Raw genomic sequence first — 19,487 nt, forward strand, 5'->3', positions numbered from 1 at the left:
GCAAGTTCAACCCCTGGTCAGACAGGTAAGATCCCATCTGCCGTGCGGCCAAAATACAAAATAAATGCATTAAAAAAAAAAAAGAAATTATATGAAGTTAAATGTTAGTACTTCACCATCCATTCTTCGGAAGTAGTCACCGATGGCAGTTTGTTGTGTATATTCCCAGACTCTGTTTTTGTCCATTTTACAACTGTTTCTGTTACAGATTCCTACAAGTGAAATTGCAAGGATCAATGGGCTTTTTTTGTGGAATTCCTGTTCTTTTAAATGAGTACCTATTGAAGTTTTCTTATTGGATTTTCTCATCTTTCAGGAGAATTCTCACCCTATCCTTCAGCAGCAGCCTCCTCTCCCAGTGAAAGACACAGTACAAGGTATGCTTTGGTTTCCTTGTCATAGCCAATGACAAGTTTACTTTGATTATATATATTTAAGCAGCTGCATGTAGTATATATAGTTTCGTAGTGTATATAGTATATAGTTTTGCAGTTGCATGTAGTATATATAGTTCTGTAGTATGTATAAGTATATAGCTTTGTAGGTGCATGTTGCAACTACATGTTGCAGTATATGTGATACATAGTTTGGTATAATTATCAGCTAATGAAACATGTCTGTGTGCTAGGAGACTAATGTTCACATGGTCTCAAAATACTGCATTTTGTAAAATAACTGGCTGAAATATACATATATTTGAAAATGCCATTCACATGAAAGCCCAAAAAGAAAAGAGGCATCAGAACTGATTTAGATAAAAGGAGTTCAGGTGTGGCATTCGTGTACCACGTGACCCCTGCTTAGATCTTAAATTTAGGGCAGAAAAGCTGTGAAGGATGTTGCTGTGTGATGAGAGAGGGTGGGTTAGATAGTGTGCCCTTGTTCTTCGGAGATACCTGCTGAAGCACAGGAAGCTTCAGAGTTGTGATGTCTGCAGGTCACCCCACAGCGTTTTGGGATGGGCAATTGGATAAACATAGAGAGAGAGGACGAGGGAGAAAACGAATGTCCACAGTTGATAAATTTTAGTGACGGTTCTGTTTGTTGTATTCCTTTTTGAAATTTTCTATCAATATTTTTCCAAAACTTGGGAAAAACAGAAAGTAATAGATCAAATTTGGCAGTCAGATCATAGATTAGTTTCATAGAATAGCCTAAGGCAGATAACAGAGGCTTTCATAATGGAGATAGAGAAACACTTTTTGGAAACTTTGTGTATTATTGATATTCTTAATGTTTATGTTGTTGATGGGTAAACAAAGAGGCTTCTTCCAGTCTGAATCCTGGTTTGTTTTTTTATTTAAATGACTTGCTCTTAGAAATTTTTTTTAAGATAATTTTATTTTTGGCTGTGCTGCATCTTCGTTGCTGTGCACGGGCTTCCTCTAGTTGTGGCGAGCAGTGTCTACTGTCTAGCTGCTGTGTGCAGGCTTCTCATTGCGGTGGCTTCTCTTGCGGAGCACGGGCTCTAGAGGGCACTTGGGCTTCAGTAGTTGCGGCTGGCAGGCTCTAGAGCACAGACTCAATAGTTGTGGCACAATGTTTTATTTGCTCTACCTCATGTGGGATCTTTGCAGATCAGGTATCAAACCTGTGTCTCCTACATTGGCAGGTGGATTTTTTACTGCTGAGCCACCAGGGAAACCTGATCTTAGAATTTTTTTTACCCTGAGTGAATTTTTGAGTATAACCCACTAGGCCATCTTGCTTAAGTTTAAGATGCCATCCTACTCGCCTTGTCAAGTATTTCTTGACTCTTAAGCTTTTTTTTTTTTTACTAACTTTGGGTTTAGGTGGTTGCAACTCTTATGCTCTGGAGTTAGGAAGAGGATTTCAAATATAGTAGTTCCCCCTTGTCCACCCTGATGGCTCAGACAGTAAAGAATCTGCCTGCAATGCAGGAGACCCAGGTTCGATGCCTGGGTCAGGGAGATCCCCTGGAGAAGGGCATGGCAACCCACTCTAGTATTCTTGCCTGGAGAATCCCTACAGTCCATGGGGTCACAAAGAATTGGACATAACTGAAGCAACTTAGCATGCACATAATACATGCCTAGGATAAAATTTAACTTATAAATTAGCCACGGTAGGAATTAATATCTTATAAACTAGAACAGTCATAACAAAAGTTAACATGCATTTGGTCTCTTGCTCTCAGAATATCTTGTACAGGTTTAATGCCTCTTCGATCCTAACTAAACACTTTCATGCATAATTTTTGCAGTTTGAGATGTGACAGCAAAACTAGCATGAATTTTTCCTTCACCATTTCGCAGATGATTCATTCTTAATCATAAATCGTAGCAACCTCAGCATATAATTTTTTTTTCTTTCCTTAAGTAGAGAAACTTTTCATTTAAAGAAAGCACTTTGCAACTTCTTTTCGGCATATCCCAATTGCCAGCATCACTACTTTGTTCTTTGGGGCTCAAGAGATATTTGGGTAAAATAAGGGTTACTTGAATACAGCACTCCTATATATTGCGATAGTTGATCTGATAACCCAGATGGCTGCTAAGTGACTATTGGAATGATTTATGTTTTCTGTGGGACAGAGCAGAATGGCATGAGATTTTATCATGCTATTCAGAAAGGCACACAACTTTAATCCTTATGAATTGTTTATTTCTAGGATTATTCATTTGATATTTTCAGACCATAATTGGCTGTGGATAACTAGAAACTTGGAAAGTGAAACCGTGAATAGGGTGGGGCTACTGTTACCCAGCAAACTAGTAAAATACTCAAAAGAAGAAAAATGAAATCTTTTCTAATTTAAGTGATGTCGGCCTTCCGTGTATTCCCAGAAGATTGGGTTTAAATTAAATTTATAAGAGTAAATAGTTTTGATATACCATGTGAGTGTACTATTTAAGGAAATCCTGTTACTAAATGTAAATATATAATAGCAGTCAGTCTGTAAAATAGTTTCCTCAAGCAGATTCTCTGTTTTGGATATCTTTCTTTTCTCATATGTGGCATTTATTAATGATAATGTTTGACTTTTTCTTTTTTTAATGCTTTCAGAAGTAACCAAAGTTCGAAGAAATCTCTTCAACCAGGAAATGATTTCTCCTTCAAAGAGATCTGTAAAGAAGGGGTTGCCCAGAAGCCATTCGGTGTCAGCTGTGGAAGGTCTGGAGTATAAATATGACGACTTGAAGAGGACCAAAGGTACCGTGCTGCAGGGCAACCAAGAGAAGGGGTTCTCGATCTCAAGCCAGTCTCCAGGCTCTGCGTTGCAGGAGCTCATTAATCTCATGTTTTCCTCTCCTCTGTGGTTACCGTCAGTTAATTTTCCACTTGGGATCTCTCTTCCTCCAAGCTTAGATGAAGAATTAATCCTGGTATTTTTCTCATTCCTCCCTTCAGAAAGACAACAGACAAATACCTGTTTTATAAAACCAGTTAAACAGAAATGAAAGATGGTGTCTAGCTGTTTTCTAATCTTGCGGTGTGTTTATTTTTGTTGTTGCTTGTTTGTTGTAATTGAGGTAATTCATGTATCATAAAATCAACATTTAGTGGTTTTCAGTATGTTCCCAGAGTTGTGAACATCATGACACATTCCAGAACATTTTCATCATTCCTGAAAGAAACCCTGAACCCGTTACTAACTAGTCACTCTCCATTTCTCCCAGTCCTTCCAGCTGTAGGCAACCACCAGTCTGCTTTGTATTTTTATAGATTTCTTATGGGTATTATAAGAGGAATCATATGGTCTTTGTAACTGGCTTCTTTTACTTTTGCATAATGTTTCCAAGGTTTATACATGGTGTAGTGTGTCTCAGTATTTCATTTCTGTCTGTTGGCAATAATATACCATTGTATGGATAAGCTCCATTTTACCCATCCATTTATCAGTTGGTGGTCATTTAAGTTGTTTCTACCTTTAGCTATTGTGAGTGATGCTACTCTAAACATTCATGGACAAGATTTTGTGTAGACATGTTGTTAATTCTCAGGCATATGCCTAGAAATAAAATTTGCTGGGCCACATGATAGCTCTGTTTAACTTCTGAGCAATTAGCAGACTGTTTTCCAAAGTGGCTATATTCCCACTAACAACGTGTGAGGGTTTTGATTTCTCTACATCCTTACCACTGCCACCCATTGTCCCTTTTTGATTCTACTCATCCAGTGGGTGTAAAGTGGTGTGTAACTGTGATTATGAATTGCATTCCCTTGATGACTAATGTTATTAACCTTCTTTTCTTGTGCTCGCTGGCTACTTGCATAGCCTCTATTTTTTTTTTTGGTCTCACCACTGCACAGCATGCAGGATCTTCGTCTCCTGACCAGGGATCAAACCTGCACCTAGTGCAGTGACAACACAGATTCTTAACCAATGGGCGGCCAGGGAAGTCCCCGTATAGCTTCTTTGGAGAATCTTTGCCCATTTTTAAATTGGGTTGCTTTCCAGTCCTCTATAATGAAAAGGACATCTTTTTTGAGTGTTAGTTCAGGAGGTCTTGAAGGTCTTCATAGAACTGTTCAACTTCAGCTTCTTCAGCATTACTGGTTGGGGCATGCTGCTGCTGCTGCTAAGTCGCTTCAGTCGTGTCTGACTCTGTGCGACCCCTTAGATGGCAGCCCACCAGGCTCCCCCGTCCCTGGGATTCTCCGGGCAAGAACACTGGAGTGGATTGCTATTTCCTTCTCCAACTCATGAAAGGAAAAGTGAAAGTGAAGTCGCTCAGTCATGTCTGACTCTTAGCGATCCCATGGACTGCAGCCTACCAGGCTCCTCTGTCCATGGGATTTTCCAGGTGAGAGTACCGGAGTGGGTTGCCATTGCCTTCTCCAGGTTGGGGCATAGACTTGGATTATTGTGATATTGAATGGTTTGCCTTGGAAACAAACAGAGATCATTCTGTCATTTTTGAGATTGCATCCAAGTACAACATTTCAGACTCTTTTGTTGTCTATGATGGCTACTCCATTTCTTCTAAGGGATTCTTGCCCACAGTAGTACATAAAATGGTCATCTGAGTTAAATTCACCCATTCTAGTCCATTTTAATTCACTGATCCCTAAAATGTCGATGTTCACTCTTGCTGTCTCCTGTTTGACCACTTCCAGTTTGCTTTGATTCATGGACCTAATATTCCAGGTTCCTATGCAATATTGCTGTTTACAGCATCACACTTTACTTCCATCACCAGTCACATCCACAACTGGGTGTTGTTCTTGCTTTGGCTTCGTCTCTTCATTCTTTCTGGAGTTATTTCTCCACTGATCTCCAGTAGCATACTGGGCACCTACCAACCTGGGGAGTTAAAACTCAACATTCAGAAAACTAAGATCGTGGCATCCAGTCTCATCACTTGATGGCAAATAGATGGGGAAACAATGGAAACAGTGAGACTATCTTTTGGCCTCCAAAATCACTGCAGATGGTGACTGCAGCCCTGAAATTAAAAGATGCACTTGCTCCTTGGAAGAAAAGCTATGACCAACCTAGACAGCATATTAAAAAGCAGAGGCATTACTTTGCCAACAAAGGTCCATCTAGTCAAAGCTGTGTTTTTTCCAGTAGTCATATATGGGATGTGAGAGTTGGAGTATAAAGAAAGCTGAGCACTGAAGAATTGATACTTTTGAACTGTGGTATTGGAGAAGACTCTTGAGAGTCCCTTGGACTGCAAGGAGATCCAACCAGTCTACCCTAAAGGAAATCAGTCCTGAATATTCATTGGAAGGACTGATGCTGATGCTGAAACTCCAATACTTTGGCCACCTGATGCGAAGAACTGACTCATTGAAAAAGCCCCTGATGCTGGGAAAGATTGAAGGTGGGAGGAGAAGGGGAGACCACAGAAGATGAAATGGTTGGATGGCATCACCGACTCAATGGACGTGAGTTTGAGCAAACTCTCGGAGTTGGTGATGGGTAGGGAAGCCTGGCGTGCTGCAGTCTGAGTTCACAAAGCGTCAGATGAGACTGAGCGACTGAACAGAACTGAAATTGGATTGTGTGTCTTTTTACTATGAGTTGTAAGAGTTCTTTATATAATAGTCTAGATACTAATCTCTTATCAGATGTGATTTGCAAATATTTTTACCCCAATTTGTTGGGTTTGCTTTTTGTATTCTTGATAGTGTCCTTGATATATAAAGTATTTTTAATCTTGCTGCTATCCAGTTTAACTAACATATTTTTGTTGTTATTTGTGCTTTCGGTGGCATGTCTAAAAATCCATTATTCAACCCAAGTTTTATGGCTTAAAATCTTAAATTAGGTCTTTGACTCATTTCCAGTTAGTTTTTATGTATTGTGTGAGGTGAGCACAGTGTCATTCTTCTGCCTGTGGTTATCCAGCTGTACCAGCCTCATGCGTTGAAAAGACTGTTCTTTCCTCCTTGAGTTGTCTTAGGTGCTTTTTGAATTGCTTAGGTGTTGCTGCTGCTGCTGCTGCTGCTTCTAAGTCTCTTCAGTCGTGTCCGACTCTGTGCGACCCCATAGACCGCAGCCCCCCAGGCTCCCCGTCCCTGGGATTCTCCAGGCAAAAACACTGGAGTGGGTTGCCATTTCCTTCTTCAATGCAGGAAAGTGAAAAGTGAAAGTGAAGTCACTGAGTTGTGTCCAACTCTCAGCGACCCCATGGACTGCAACCTACCAGGCTCCTCCGTCCATGGGATTTTCCAGGCAAGAGTACTGGAGCGGGGTGCCATTGCCTTCTCCGGCTTAGGTGTTAGGGTGTTAATTCTTGTTTTAATGTTAGGTAGAATTCATCAATGAAGCCATCTAATCCTTTTTTTCATTCTGCTCAGATTGGAGGATTTTGGTTGTCTTTAGCTTCAAGTTTATTGATTCTTCTGCCTGCTCAAATCTGAGGGTGAACCCCTCTAGTGAACTTTTCCAGTTATTATACTTTTCAGCTCTGAAGTTTCTGTTTGGTTCCTTTTTATAATTTCTGTTACGTTATTGATATTCTCACTGTGTTTATCCATTGTTTTCCTTATTTCTTCCAGTTCTGTGTTCATTTTTTTTCCTTGAGCTCATGTAACATTTTTAACCAGTGATTCCAATATCTGGGATTTCTCAAGGGTACTTTCTGTCAAATTCTTTTCTTCCTTGACACACTTTCCTGTTTCTTTGTATGCTTTGTAATTCTTTGTTGAGAGTTAGGTATTCTGAATATTATAGTCTGTTGACTCTGGAGATAAGATTCTCCCACTCCTGTGAAATCACTGATCTTTGCTTATTGAGACCCTGTCCATTTGTGCCTTTTCCCAGCTCTTTTTACAAAGCGTGCATTCCCTCTTGTGTGGTCCCTGAAGTTTCTGTTGTGTTGTTTCTGTGATTAGCTGGTAACCTGAGAAAGATTTCCTTACATGTCTGGCTCCAAAAAGGGACAAACAAAAAGGTGTTCCTGTCCTTTTAAGTCACCTGTTGGATGCAGTGGAGGAAAGCTGCTGGCACCCCAGGGCAGAAATCAGGGCAGATGTCTGCTCCGGCCCCACAGAGCTCCACTCTCTAAGCATGCTAACTGAACCTTATAACCCAGAGTTAGAAGACAGGGTCCCCACTGTCTGCTCTGCCACCTGCCAGCTGCTCCTAGGACGTGGGCCACTCCCCCAACAGCTGCAGCAGGGCTGAGGAAAGAGGGCTGGTGGCTGTTCCGGGCACATCATCCCCACTAAATGTCAGGGTCTCCCTTCATTAGGCTCTTGCCTGGTTGCCATTAGTGCCAGTTAGGTTCTAGAAATTCCAAAACAGTTTACTTTGATCATTTTTTTCTAGTTTACTGGTTGTTTTAGGGGAGGGACCAAACCCTAGAGCTTCCTACTTCACTGTTTTGTATGATATTTCTTTCCATGGGGGTTGCAATTAATTTCTTAATTTATCCAGTGGAGGTTAATATCAACTTAATTTCAGGAGTGCAACAAAAACTTTGCTCCTCTGTATAACTATTTTCTACCCCCTTCTGTGTGCTGTCTTGTCATACCAGTTACATCTTGATACATTGTATGCCCATCAGCACATTTATAATCCTTGCTTTATCTTTAAACTCAAAGGAGAAAGATACAGAAATAACAATACTTTTATTCTGTTGTTGGCATTTATTTGTATGATTGCCTTTACCAGTGCCTTTAATTCTTCGTGTGGACTCATGTTACTCTCGCCCCTCCCTTTCCACCTAAAGGTCTCCCTGTAGTATGGGTATTACTTTCAGGGCTGGTCTGCCAGTGTCAGATTCTCTCGGTGTTGCTTTTTGGGTGTATCTTTGAGGGTGGGGAGGATGTGCTCATTTCTCCTTCATGTTTGAGTAATAGTTTACAGGATTTATTGGTGGTGGTGGTTTAGTCCCTAAGTCGTGTCTGACTCTTGGAACCCATGGACAGTAGCCCTCCAGGCTCCTCTGTCCATGGGATTCTCCATGCAAGAATACTTAAGTGGGTTGCCATTTCCTTCTCCAGGGGATCTTCCTGATCCAGATATCAAATCCCCATTTCCTGCTTTGCAGGCAGATTCTTTACTGCTGAGCCATCAGGGATTCCCTTACAGGGTATGTTGGGTGGGCCAAAAAGTTCAGTCGGCTTTTTCTATAAGATGTTATAATAGAATTCTTGATTAAATCTTTTTCTTTCATCCCTGTGCCTTTTATCACCCCGCATTTTTGTCATTCTGTGTTTCTGAGGAGAAATGGGCTGTTAATCTTATCGAGGACTGCTTGTACATGACAGATCACTGCTTTCTTGATTCTTTCAAGAGTCTCTCTTCCCCTTTGACTTCTGACGATTTGATTGTGATTTGTCTGGTGCGGATCTCTGTCTTTATCCTACTTAGGTTTATTCAGCTACTTGGCTATGGAATGTCTTTCATCAGACATCAGAAGTTTTCAACTAGTATTTCTTCAAAGTTTTCCACCTCTTTCTCTGGAACTCCCACTATGTCTTATGTTATTATGCTTGATTGTGTCCCATGGGTGTCTAAGACTGTTTGTTTTTCTTTCTGTCCCTCAGATTGGATAATCTCAATTACCTGTCTTCAACTTTGATTCTTTCTTTTGCCACCTCATATCAACTTCTAGGCCCCTCTAATGAGTTTTTTATTTTAGGTAGTGTACTTTTCGATTTTAGAATTTCTACTTGGTTCTTTTTAACGACATCTCTCTTTATTGATATTCTGTACTTGGCAAGTCATCAGGCTCGTACATTCCTTTAGTTCTTTAGATATTATTTTTTCTTTTTTAGTTCTTTGAACATATTGCAGATAGCTGATTTAAAGTCTTGTGCTAATGAATCCATGTCTGAACTTCTTCAGGAACGCTTTCTGTTGAATGGGTTCCCCCACCCCGCCCGTGTTTATGGGCCATACTTTATTTCTTGTCTCATATTTTTTGTTGACAACTGGACATGTTAAATATTGAGTCAGCTCTGACAATCAGAGTGCCACGGCTCCAGGGCAGAGTTTGTTTTTACTCTTAACTGCTTTTGTTTGTTTACTGAACTAGTTCTTTCAAGTCTGTATTCTGTCATGTGTAGCCACTAAAATCTCTGCTGGTTAGCTTAGTGGTCAGCTAAGGGTTGGACAGAGATTTCCTGCCATGCCTGGAACTAGTAAGTTTCCCAGCTTTTGCTGAGGGGCCCTATGTGTGCATTGGCTCACGTCTTCAATACTTAGCCAGACATTTTACAACTCTTTCTGTTTTCTAGAGCCTTGGGGTCAGCCAAAGGTGACAGCCAAGAGGAAATGTAACCTACTCCAGTATTCTTGCCTGGTGAATTCCATGGACAGGGGAGCCTGAGGGCTGCAGTTCATGGGGTCACAGGGAGTTGGACACGACTGAGCACACTTGCAAGGGCTTTCTTGGGTCCATCCTGGGCGTGCACACAGCCCTCCCACACGTGGACTTGCAGGTTCCCGGAGCGTGCACACAGCCCTACCACACGTGGACTTGCAGGTTCCCGGGAGTGTGTCAGAAGTTAGCAGCGGCCCTTGTGGAGGTCTCATGCCCCAGTTTTCACATCCAGACTTTGGGTTATCTTGTCTGCCCCAAGAGTTATCACCGCCTCAGGCAGCTGATGTTTACAGTTGCTGCGGATTGTTTGTAGTAAATGGCTCCCCGGGAAAAAGTTGTTTGCATTGGACGAATTCTGAGTCAGGTCAGATAGAGACAGGCCAAGTGAGTGGGATTTTCCAGGGAACCACCAAATAGGCCAAATAGACCGTTATCTGGGAATAGGGCTGTAGAGGAGCTTAGACACCATTTGTTCATCCAGGGGCCGCTGGGCTGTTGGTTCTCAAGGCTGCTGTGGGGCCAGGGAGAGGAGGTCGGGGCCAGAGAAGTTAAAGTTGTGCAGGGCTTGCTATTCTTAATGAGATACAGCTGTTTTTGTTGAATAACTACTCCTTGGATTACTCCAAACTGGTTAATTTCCAGAGTTCTGGAGAAGTTGATGTTCACTTTTGGTCAGTGTTCTCATTTCTTTTATGGGGGAGTTTTCTCAGAGGTCCTTACCCCCCATTCTTGCTGACATTAGTCCTCTTCCTAGTCATTTTTGTCTCACTTAAAACCATTCCTCCCATGAGTAACTTGTCTGCCCTACGCTATTAAGAAAATTTATGCCAGAGCATAAATTAGATTTATCTTTGTATTAAATATCTTAACATTGTATGACAGATCAGCATTTTCACATGCCTTATTTAATCATAAATGCAATAATTTAATCATAAATAAAAGAACCACCAACTAGGTGGACAGAAGTATTAGCCCTAATAAGTAAGAACTTTTTTTTCAGGATCATTATTTTAAATTTTCATTATATTTTATATTGGATTATTTATTGTTAAACTCTAATAGTGCTGATAAACTGTAGTTATGTTAAGTCAAATCTTATGATTAGACCTTGGTCCACGAGACCATTAAGAGTCACTCTGGCTAAATGTTAAACCGTATTTAAGTTCAAATTGCTTCCATTGCCTTGCTGTTCCTGCTTGATAAGATTATGTGAAATTTATCCTGTTTACATTTTAGGTTATCGCAAGCTGCTGACCAAGAGTGTGGCCGAGACGCCAGTACACAAGCAAATCTCCGGAAGGCTGCTTCATAGGCAGATCAAGGGCAGGTGAGCAACATCCTTGTCTAGCTTCTTCATGCTCCCACACAGCCCTCCTGATCTTATGGGCCATGCATACCTTCTCATGACATTTGTGACCCGGTCTCAACCGTGTTGCCTGTCACCAAAGAGCATTCTGAAAATTCTGAGGGCTGGAGAACCATACAGAATGCACTCTGGTGTCCAGCCTCTTTCATTTGGCACAGTTATTTTGAGATTTATCTGTGTTGTTGTATATATCAATAGTTCGTTCCATTTTATTGCTGAGTAGTATTCTATTGAATGGATATTGCCTCATTCTATAATCTGTTCATGTGTTGACCTGGGGAAGGAGGGAGTCTCGCTGCCAGGCCTGGGATGATCCCAGCTGGGCCTGTTTAGGCGTGTGGTGAGGCCACAGGTTTCCATGGCAATTGGTTGGAGTAGGGCAGCTCTTGCTGAATGTTTCTGTCTTACTTGGCTGCCCCTTTCCTGGTTCTTTGTCTAAAGAGAACTAACTTTGCTCAGGGCAGTTTTGTCTGCACCTCTTGGTGTACTGGGGTTGTCAGCTTGTTGAGCACCTGATCCAGGATCTATGAAGCACAACAGGGAGTTCCCAGAGCTCACTGCCCTGTGTCTCTTCAGGTCCTGAGGTCGTAAGTCTTCTCTCCACCTTTGAGAGCCTTCTGCTTGCTCTGTATATAACACACCCAGGGTTCTTAACTGTACATGAGAGGATGAATGGCAAGAAGTACATCTACTCCTCCTTGTCAAGGCTACATCTGGACGTTATTTGTGTGTGGATTTTACACACTTGTTCTCATTTATCTACAGGATAAATTGTAAGAAGTGAAATTTGTGGATCAAATGGTATACAAATTTAACTTTGTCAAACTGCTTTCAAAAAAAAAGTTCTTACCCTTTCACTCTTGACAGTAATGTCTGAGAGTGCCTGCCTACAGTGATGTCATCAAGACCATTTGTGGTCTTTGTTACCTTGTGAGGTGAGAACCTGTAGGTCTGTGATGTGCATTATTTATGAGTGATGCTGAATAGTCCTTGTACCTGCTGTTCCTCAAGGTCCTCTGATCCTGGTCCTGATATTGATGTCGTTGAAGAGTCCCCAGAGAAAGGAGAAGATGGTATTACCTACTTTTGTTTGTTTTGGGGTTCTGGGCTTTTGTGTTTTCTCTACTTTCCATGAAAACTTTTCTGGGCCTGTATTCTTGCTCAGCATATCCATTATGACAGCTCTGGGCCCACAGTGTGTATCAGTACATGTTAACTGGTGAATGATCTGTTACACAGAGTGTACTGAGAGTTTCTGGAGAAGAAATATTTTTACATAATAGAAATGGGATTCAGAGTGAACGCTAAACAACTACGTTAATATAAGGTACTATGGGGCTTCCCTGGTGGCTCAGTGGTAAAGAATGTTTACCGCAGGAGACATGGGTTCTATGCCTGATGGGGAAGATCCCACATGCTGCGGAGCAGCTAAGCCACATGCCACAACTATGAGCCTGTGCTCCAGAGCCCGGGAACCACAAGAGAAGCCTGTGCAGCGCAACTAGAGAGTGGCCCCCGCGTGCTGCAACTGGAGAAAAGCACGTGAAGCAGCAAAGACCCAGCTCAGCCAAACATTTAAAAACAAACCAACCTGTGGTTTATTTTTAAAGTATACAGGAAGGAGGGGTTTCCAAAAATATATTTTTTTTAAATCAAGTAGTTTATTCTAGAAAAATTAGAAAATATAGAGAAGCCAAAAAATTAACCCTTGGTAATCCCACAAATCAGAAATACGTTTAGCTTTAATAATACTCTTACAGGTGTTGTTTCTGTACAAATATATGTAACATAAGTATGAAAACCGTGATTTAAAACTTTTTAATCAAAGCCACACTCTACAAACCTTTTTAATCACTCTACATAATGCTTCAAGGTGGCAGTTCATAATACTTATGCAGATTACAGTCTGGAGGGGTCCGGTTTGTTTGTTTTTTGGGGGGAATTTTGCTGGGGCCACATATGATAGCCCTCTTAGCTTTGTCACACTTAAAGGATCTCCAAACCAAGAGCTTGTTGGAAACCAAGTTTCCATCTTGTACGTGAAAGTGTTAGTTGCTCAGTCATGTCCGACTCTCTGCAACCCCACAGACTGTGGCCCACCAGGCTTCTCTGTCCATGGAATTCTTCAGGCAAGAATACTGAAGTGGGTAGCTATTCCTTTCTCTAGGAGGATCTTCCCGACCCAGGGTTGGAACCCAGGTCTCCTGCATTGCAGGCGGATTCTTTACCAACTGAGGCACCAGGGAAGCCGCTCTTGTACATGGTGTCCCATAGATCTTACCCATTTCATACGGGAAACACCGAGCTTGCATTTCTTCTTGGTTACTAACTGTGATTCTGGTCTTACAGTGGTGAGTTTGAGACGAAGTCCTCGAATCAAGCAGTTGGCGTTCAGCAGGACGAACTCTGCTTCCTTCTACTCTGTGTCTCAGCCAAAGTCTCGAAGCATCCAAAGGGTCCACTCATTCCAGCAAGTGAAGTCAGGTAACACATTCTGCCTGCCTGTCTTCAGAGGTTCACACAAACTTGGTGGGAAAAGAATGAAGTTTCTTGGGAAAAGAATGAAAGTTGATATTGGAGAAACAGGCCAGGTACAGTAAGTTGCCTATGTGTGAACCTTCAGACTGTGAGCTTTCAAAGATGCTAACATGCGTTAGAATGTCCAATCATGTAAGTCCACGTGTCTGGTATATGTTGTCATGTGCGTGCATCTTCTACAAGCGGTTGTATTGTATGTACTTTATAGTACTGTATAGGGTGTAATAGTACAGTATCTTTATTTCAAGCCCAGGATGTCTGGAAGCAAGCATAAAAACAGTGGTGATGTAGCTGGTAGTTGTTGCTTGCTGCCAGCTGTTGTACTGTACTTTGCAAGGTACTGTACTCCAAGGCTAAGAATATTTTAATTTTTGTGTGAAAAATATTACAAACCAATTATAATACAGTACCACATAGCCAATTGTGTTAGCTGGGTACCTCGGCTGACTTTGGACTTACGAACAAGTTGGACTTAATGAATGCGCTGTCAGAGTGGAACTCGTTTGTATGCGGGGCACTTAGAGCATAAGTAGGTGAGGTTCAGAGTGATGCCCAGATGAACGGGTGACTGCGGCCACCAGATCAGAGTCACCCCTTTGGCTTTCTCTGGCCGGCTGTCCACACTGTCCTTGTAGGTACTTCCATTCATTCAAGAGGAAATGACCTGTAATTTCCTCCATGCATTCAGATACCATGGGAAGGTATCCCCAGGTTGAAGGTACTGTGTGACCTTCATTCTTCTATCCATTGTGAACTTAGCTCAGATGTATCTTTTTATACTTGTCTTTTCAAATTAGTTGCCCACACCTCCTCACATAGGGTCTGGGCTTGATGATGCAGTCTCACAATGCAACAAAGCAGCACTTGTTACCACTGCTGGCATAACTAGGTGGCATTTCCCCCCATTTGCTCCCAAATTGTCATCTTTCTTATAGAGACTGGCTGTTTTATGAGTATTGGGTGGGGGGTGAGAAGGCAGGAATTGAGAAAGAATTAAATATTGTCACTGTTTTTGACTTGCAGACCAAAGAGAAAATTCTCCAGTCCAAAGTATTCGGTCTCCCAAGAGACTTCTATTCGGAGCAATGTCTGAGATGATCAGTCCCTCAGAGAAGGGCTCAGCACGGATTAAAAGGCCTTCAGGAAACACTCTGGGTTCTGCAATACCTACAGCCTATCAGGTATAAAATTACTATGATGTTTAAAATAGTATAGTTTGGGGAACATGTAGACTTGGGCAAGGAAAGCCACTGAGGCCAGTAAGGAAGAGACGGTAATAATAGAGATTTGAGGTGGTTGAGGCTGACTTGATGAATGATTATTGGGTATATGGGGACTTAAGGTAGCAGCTGGACTGAGCAGATAGATCTCATCTACCTCTTGGGTTATCTCCATTTACATTGGACACTAGGTCTGTCTGTCTGAAATGTGCAGCAGCATTCTCACCTGTTCCATTGATTGCCCACTCGATCCAGTCACCCATGTTAGAAACCTGGAAGTCATCCTGGACTCCCTCTCCTCAGGCCTGGCTAAGCCATCGGTCCTGCCCATTTTATTGGGAGCCTATCTGATACCCATTCCCTCCTTTCCACCCCTTCAGTTCCTACCCCAGTTCACTTCTGCCTGCAACACTTCCGTAGCCTCTTCCCTCTCAAATCCGTCCCACCCCCAGAGGTTGGCGGGACCTCTGTGACCCCCTCGGGTGCTCCTCTGACTACCTCACTGTGCTGGAAGATCTACAGACTTTGCCCCAAAACCACTTAGGGGATTGGGGAGACACAGGAAGCTGTGGGGAAGGGTCCATAGGACCGTGTTCCGTCTCCTCCCTGGACAGGCAAGGACCTCCATGATCTGATCCCTGCTCGCCCATCTCTGCTTCACACTCCACCTTCCCGGCCGCCTTAGGAGGCACGTAGCTGCTGTTTTTCACTTTTGTGCCTTTGCTTACACTGCTGTCTGTGCCTCAAGTTCCCTCTCCCGCACTGTCCACCTTGTCTTCACCTGCCGACACCCATTCTTTTAAGACCTGACTCACTGTCTGTTGCCTCCCCAAGCCCCAGCTGGGTTAGACAGCCAACCCTTCTGTGCTCCCAAGTGTCCCATGCACGCCCCATCATTACATCAGCCCGAGTGTATTATCATCCGTCTATGTGCTAAGTTGCTTGAGTCATGTCTCTTTGCGACCCTATTGACTGTAGCCCACCAGGCTCCTCTGTCCATGAAATTCTCCAGAGAATACTGGAGTGGGTTGCCGTTTCCTCCTCCAGAGACTCTTCCCCTCATCTGTCTATATGCCACATGAAATGCCAACTGGACCAGGACTCTTGAGATAATAAGATTAACTGCAGTTTTTGCAAGAAGGGAAGTTGTTTTGTTGGGAAGGTTCCTCTCTGAGATGTTGTCTTTGTTGCTGTGTATCCATAGGGTCCATGTTTCACCTCCTCCTCCTGCCCACCCCGGCCTTCCGCACACATTTTACCTGACGCACATCAGGCACTTAAAAGCACATATTGAAGGCAGGTGAATAGCAGGTGACGTGGCTCGTAAAGGTTACTTCAGGCAAAGATCAGAAATAGTTTTCTCTTTAGAGGAAAAGACAGCTGTGAGTAGTGAGTGCAGTGATACAGAGGCAAAGCATATTTTCACTGTAGTGTGCAAATTATTAAAACAATTTGTCTTAGAAGAAATGAAGCTTGGATATAGTGCTTAGTGCTAGAAAAAGTTGACAAGTAAAATCTGGGTCATGTTTTGGAACTGGAAACATGTCACTGTATGAAATCCAACTTATCATTCCTTTGGCTGATAAGAAACCTCCCACTGGAGTTTTTAATCTTCTTAGAGATCATTAAAACATTTCCGAGACTATGGGTTATGATGTTCAAAGCACTGAAATAAGCATCTTTCTTTACAGACGCCTGAGAAGAGTTACTGGAAGTCTCCAAGTTCTTATAAAGCCACACCAAGAAAGGTCCCTCGGACACCACAGACTCCACTGCGCACCCCGGAAAGGCTGCAGAAATCCCCTGCGGAAATGACCCCTGCCAAACAGGTCATTTTTAAGGAATTCTCGAAAGACTTCTCTCCACATGGCTGGGATTCACCATCGCAACCAAAAGTCACCCCTCGGAAAGGACACTCCCTGGCAGAAGGTGCCTCTCCTCTTGAAAAGGTACCGAGAACTCCCCAGAGACAAGGTGGCCAGCCCCCCAGATTTTTGCAGAATTCTTCTTGGCCACGCTTGGCGGACTCCAGTCTGGAAAGCACCTCCTGTCCAGCAGCCCTGGTTTCATCAACTGCCCAGACCAGGAGTGTCTGTCTGACCCCTAGCAGATCCTCTGCTCAAGCACCTCCCAGGACAGCAGCCTTGGGGCTCCAGAGACAAGCTGCTTCCGAGGGCACATCTCCAAGTCAGAAACACCAGCTCCCCCGAGGCTCTGGAGCACCCCAGGCAGAGAAGCTGCCGCAGCCTTGCAGTAACAAAGCTGTCAAAACCCCAGAGAGACCAGGGAACGCAGCTCTGACTTTTCCAAAAAAAGCTATTACCTCTCCTTCACGTGGTATTTCCAAAAAGAGTTCACTTGGGGAATTTCCCATGGCATCTCCTTCGTCTGGACAAGTGGGCTGGCAAGAGGTCCAGAAATCACCCAGCATCACCACACCTCCCTCCTGTTCTGCTCCCTTGACACCCCCCAGTGCCTCACAGGTAGCTCCGTCTGACCTCTGGCCCCCTCCGCCCCCTTCCAAACATGGGAAACGGCATAAAAAGACCTCGGGAACAGAACGAGACTTCCTGGAGGGCCAGCCTGACAGCTTGGCTGCTCTGAGGGTTGCCATAACTGACAACCCAGCTGCCATCACAGATGCTGGAAAGAACCAGAAGGCAGCGACCCTCTCTTCTCCAGCTTCGCCTGAACTTCCACCTTACCCTGGAACTGGCTTTGGGAGTGACTGGCATACATCCTCTCCCTTGCTTATTGCAACAGACTCGGACTGTCTCACTCTCCTGGATGAAGCTGAGCACCATGGCCATGATAACTTAAAAAGCAGCATTTCACCCCTGGACGAAGATGAGGGGTTAAGGACGGGTACATGTGAGAAGCCGTCTCCGTGTGACCCCGGGATTCCTCCCACCTCTCCTTCCTCTGAGTCCCGCTCTCCCCTGATGCCCCCCTACGACCTGCACTGCATGGCAGACACAAAGCAGCGCCAGGCGGCCACGCAGCTAGAGGACCAGCAGGCTTCAACCTGGCCCTGTAGAGCCCCTGCCAGCTCGCAGGCCTATGAGGTTGAGCTGGAGATGCAAGCTTCTGGCCTCCCCAAGCTTCGAATTAAAAAGATAGACTCCAGCTCTTTGTCAGAAGCCGAGCCCCCACCAAGGGAGGAGAGCTCCCTCCTGGGTCCCAGTGTGCCCAAGGCCAGCAAGTCCTCAGGCAAACCCGAAGCCACCTGCCTGTCGGCCCCCTGCCTTCGTCCCTCGCACAGCACCCCAGGCAAGAGTGGGGGACAGACCTATATCTGCCAGTCATGCACCCCCACCCGCTGCCCCTGCGGTACCCCCTCTCCGTTCCAGACAGAGGTTGGGGTTCCTTGGACCCCATCCCCCAAGCACAGTGGGAAGACGACTCCTGACACAATTAAAGACTGGCCCCGCAGAAAGAGGGCGGTGGACTGCAGCCTCGGCCCCTCTGCTGGGAGGAGCGAGGTCAGTGCCGACCTTCCCGGGCGACTGTCACCACTGGAGTCAGAGGGCAAGGAGCGAGGCCTGGAACTTGGCATCGGCAGACCCCCCATCCTGGGGGATTTTGAGCTAGAGGGCGTGTGTCAGCTGCCAGACCAGTCGCCTCCCAGGGACAGCGCGCCCAAGGCTGAGGAGGCCTCCTGGGGACAGTTTGGGTTGGGGTCTAGGAAGAGATGCCTCTCTGCTAAGGAGGAGGCTGAACGACAAGTGAAGAGGGCCTGCGACCTGCAGGGAGACTCGGAAGAGCGGTCTCCAGGCACAAGCATTCGCCAGTTGCCCTCTGCGGCAGACGACGAGGCGTCCGTCCCAGGTGAGTTTGCTGTGTCGAGCTGTGTGGGCATGGCGGCACCAAGGGGACGCGGCGGGAAGGCTCGGGCTTCCTTGTCGGGGCCGTGGGCTGCACTGACCGTGCTATCGCTCCAGGTGCCACCCCGCCTCCCGGCTGTGCTATGCGGAGCTGCCTCTCTGCCAGCGGGCTGCAGGCGCTGACCCACTCTCCACTGCTGTTCCAGGGGAAGACACCCTCCTCTCAGCGTAAAGACGCCAGAGGTAATTTGTTGGAGATCTGTCCTTTGGTTAGCTCGATCTCAAGTTACCTCCGGGGTTTTCAGGCAGTTGAATCGCGGAGGGGTCATAGGGTTAGGGTGGTTTTACCCCCCGCGTTGTCATGGGCTCCCAGAGAAGTACCACTTTAGAACTTACGTGCTTTGAAACCACCACCACCAAAAAAACAAACCGTCAAAATCCTACCAGATTCCTTTAGCTTCTTGAAGACAGCGACAGAAGTGGGCGCACAACCACTTTCTGCTCGTCTGGGTCCCTGGGGTCAGAGGGGCGAGCAGCCCAAGTGGCTGTGTGTCGAGCCAGCCAGCCGTTTCTCCTCAGGTTACACCCCTGGGTTTCTGTCCATTTGGTCTGAAAAAGGACTGGCTATTATAATCCCCCTTCAGACTCGAGGACTCCCCTCGACCCCACCTGGGAAGAATGGGATTGAACCTGCTAAGTGCACCGCGTAGCTAGAATTGTTGAGGGGGGTGCAGGAGGCGGGGGTCTTCAATGGTTCTCCTCCCTCAAGACCATGATACAAATCATGCGA

The 19,487-nt window shown here is 44.7% G+C and overlaps 1 protein-coding gene across 1 annotated transcript in view; it reads left to right on the forward strand.

Moving 5' to 3' along the window:
* The window catches only part of TICRR (TOPBP1 interacting checkpoint and replication regulator), a 42,911-nt gene that overhangs the window by 21,649 nt on the left and 1,775 nt on the right, over positions 1-19,487 (forward strand). The window contains exons 14-21 of the mRNA XM_069560289.1: positions 317-377; positions 3,028-3,174; positions 10,986-11,076; positions 12,127-12,188; positions 13,465-13,599; positions 14,677-14,834; positions 16,565-18,701; positions 18,815-18,940. Of these exons, the coding sequence (XP_069416390.1) occupies positions 317-377; positions 3,028-3,174; positions 10,986-11,076; positions 12,127-12,188; positions 13,465-13,599; positions 14,677-14,834; positions 16,565-18,701; positions 18,815-18,940 (2,917 nt within the window). The remainder of the gene's footprint in view (positions 1-316; positions 378-3,027; positions 3,175-10,985; positions 11,077-12,126; positions 12,189-13,464; positions 13,600-14,676; positions 14,835-16,564; positions 18,702-18,814; positions 18,941-19,487) is intronic.

The sequence above is a fragment of the Ovis canadensis genome, chromosome 18 (assembly GCF_042477335.2).
Source record: "Ovis canadensis isolate MfBH-ARS-UI-01 breed Bighorn chromosome 18, ARS-UI_OviCan_v2, whole genome shotgun sequence".
Lineage (NCBI taxonomy): Eukaryota > Metazoa > Chordata > Mammalia > Artiodactyla > Bovidae > Ovis > Ovis canadensis.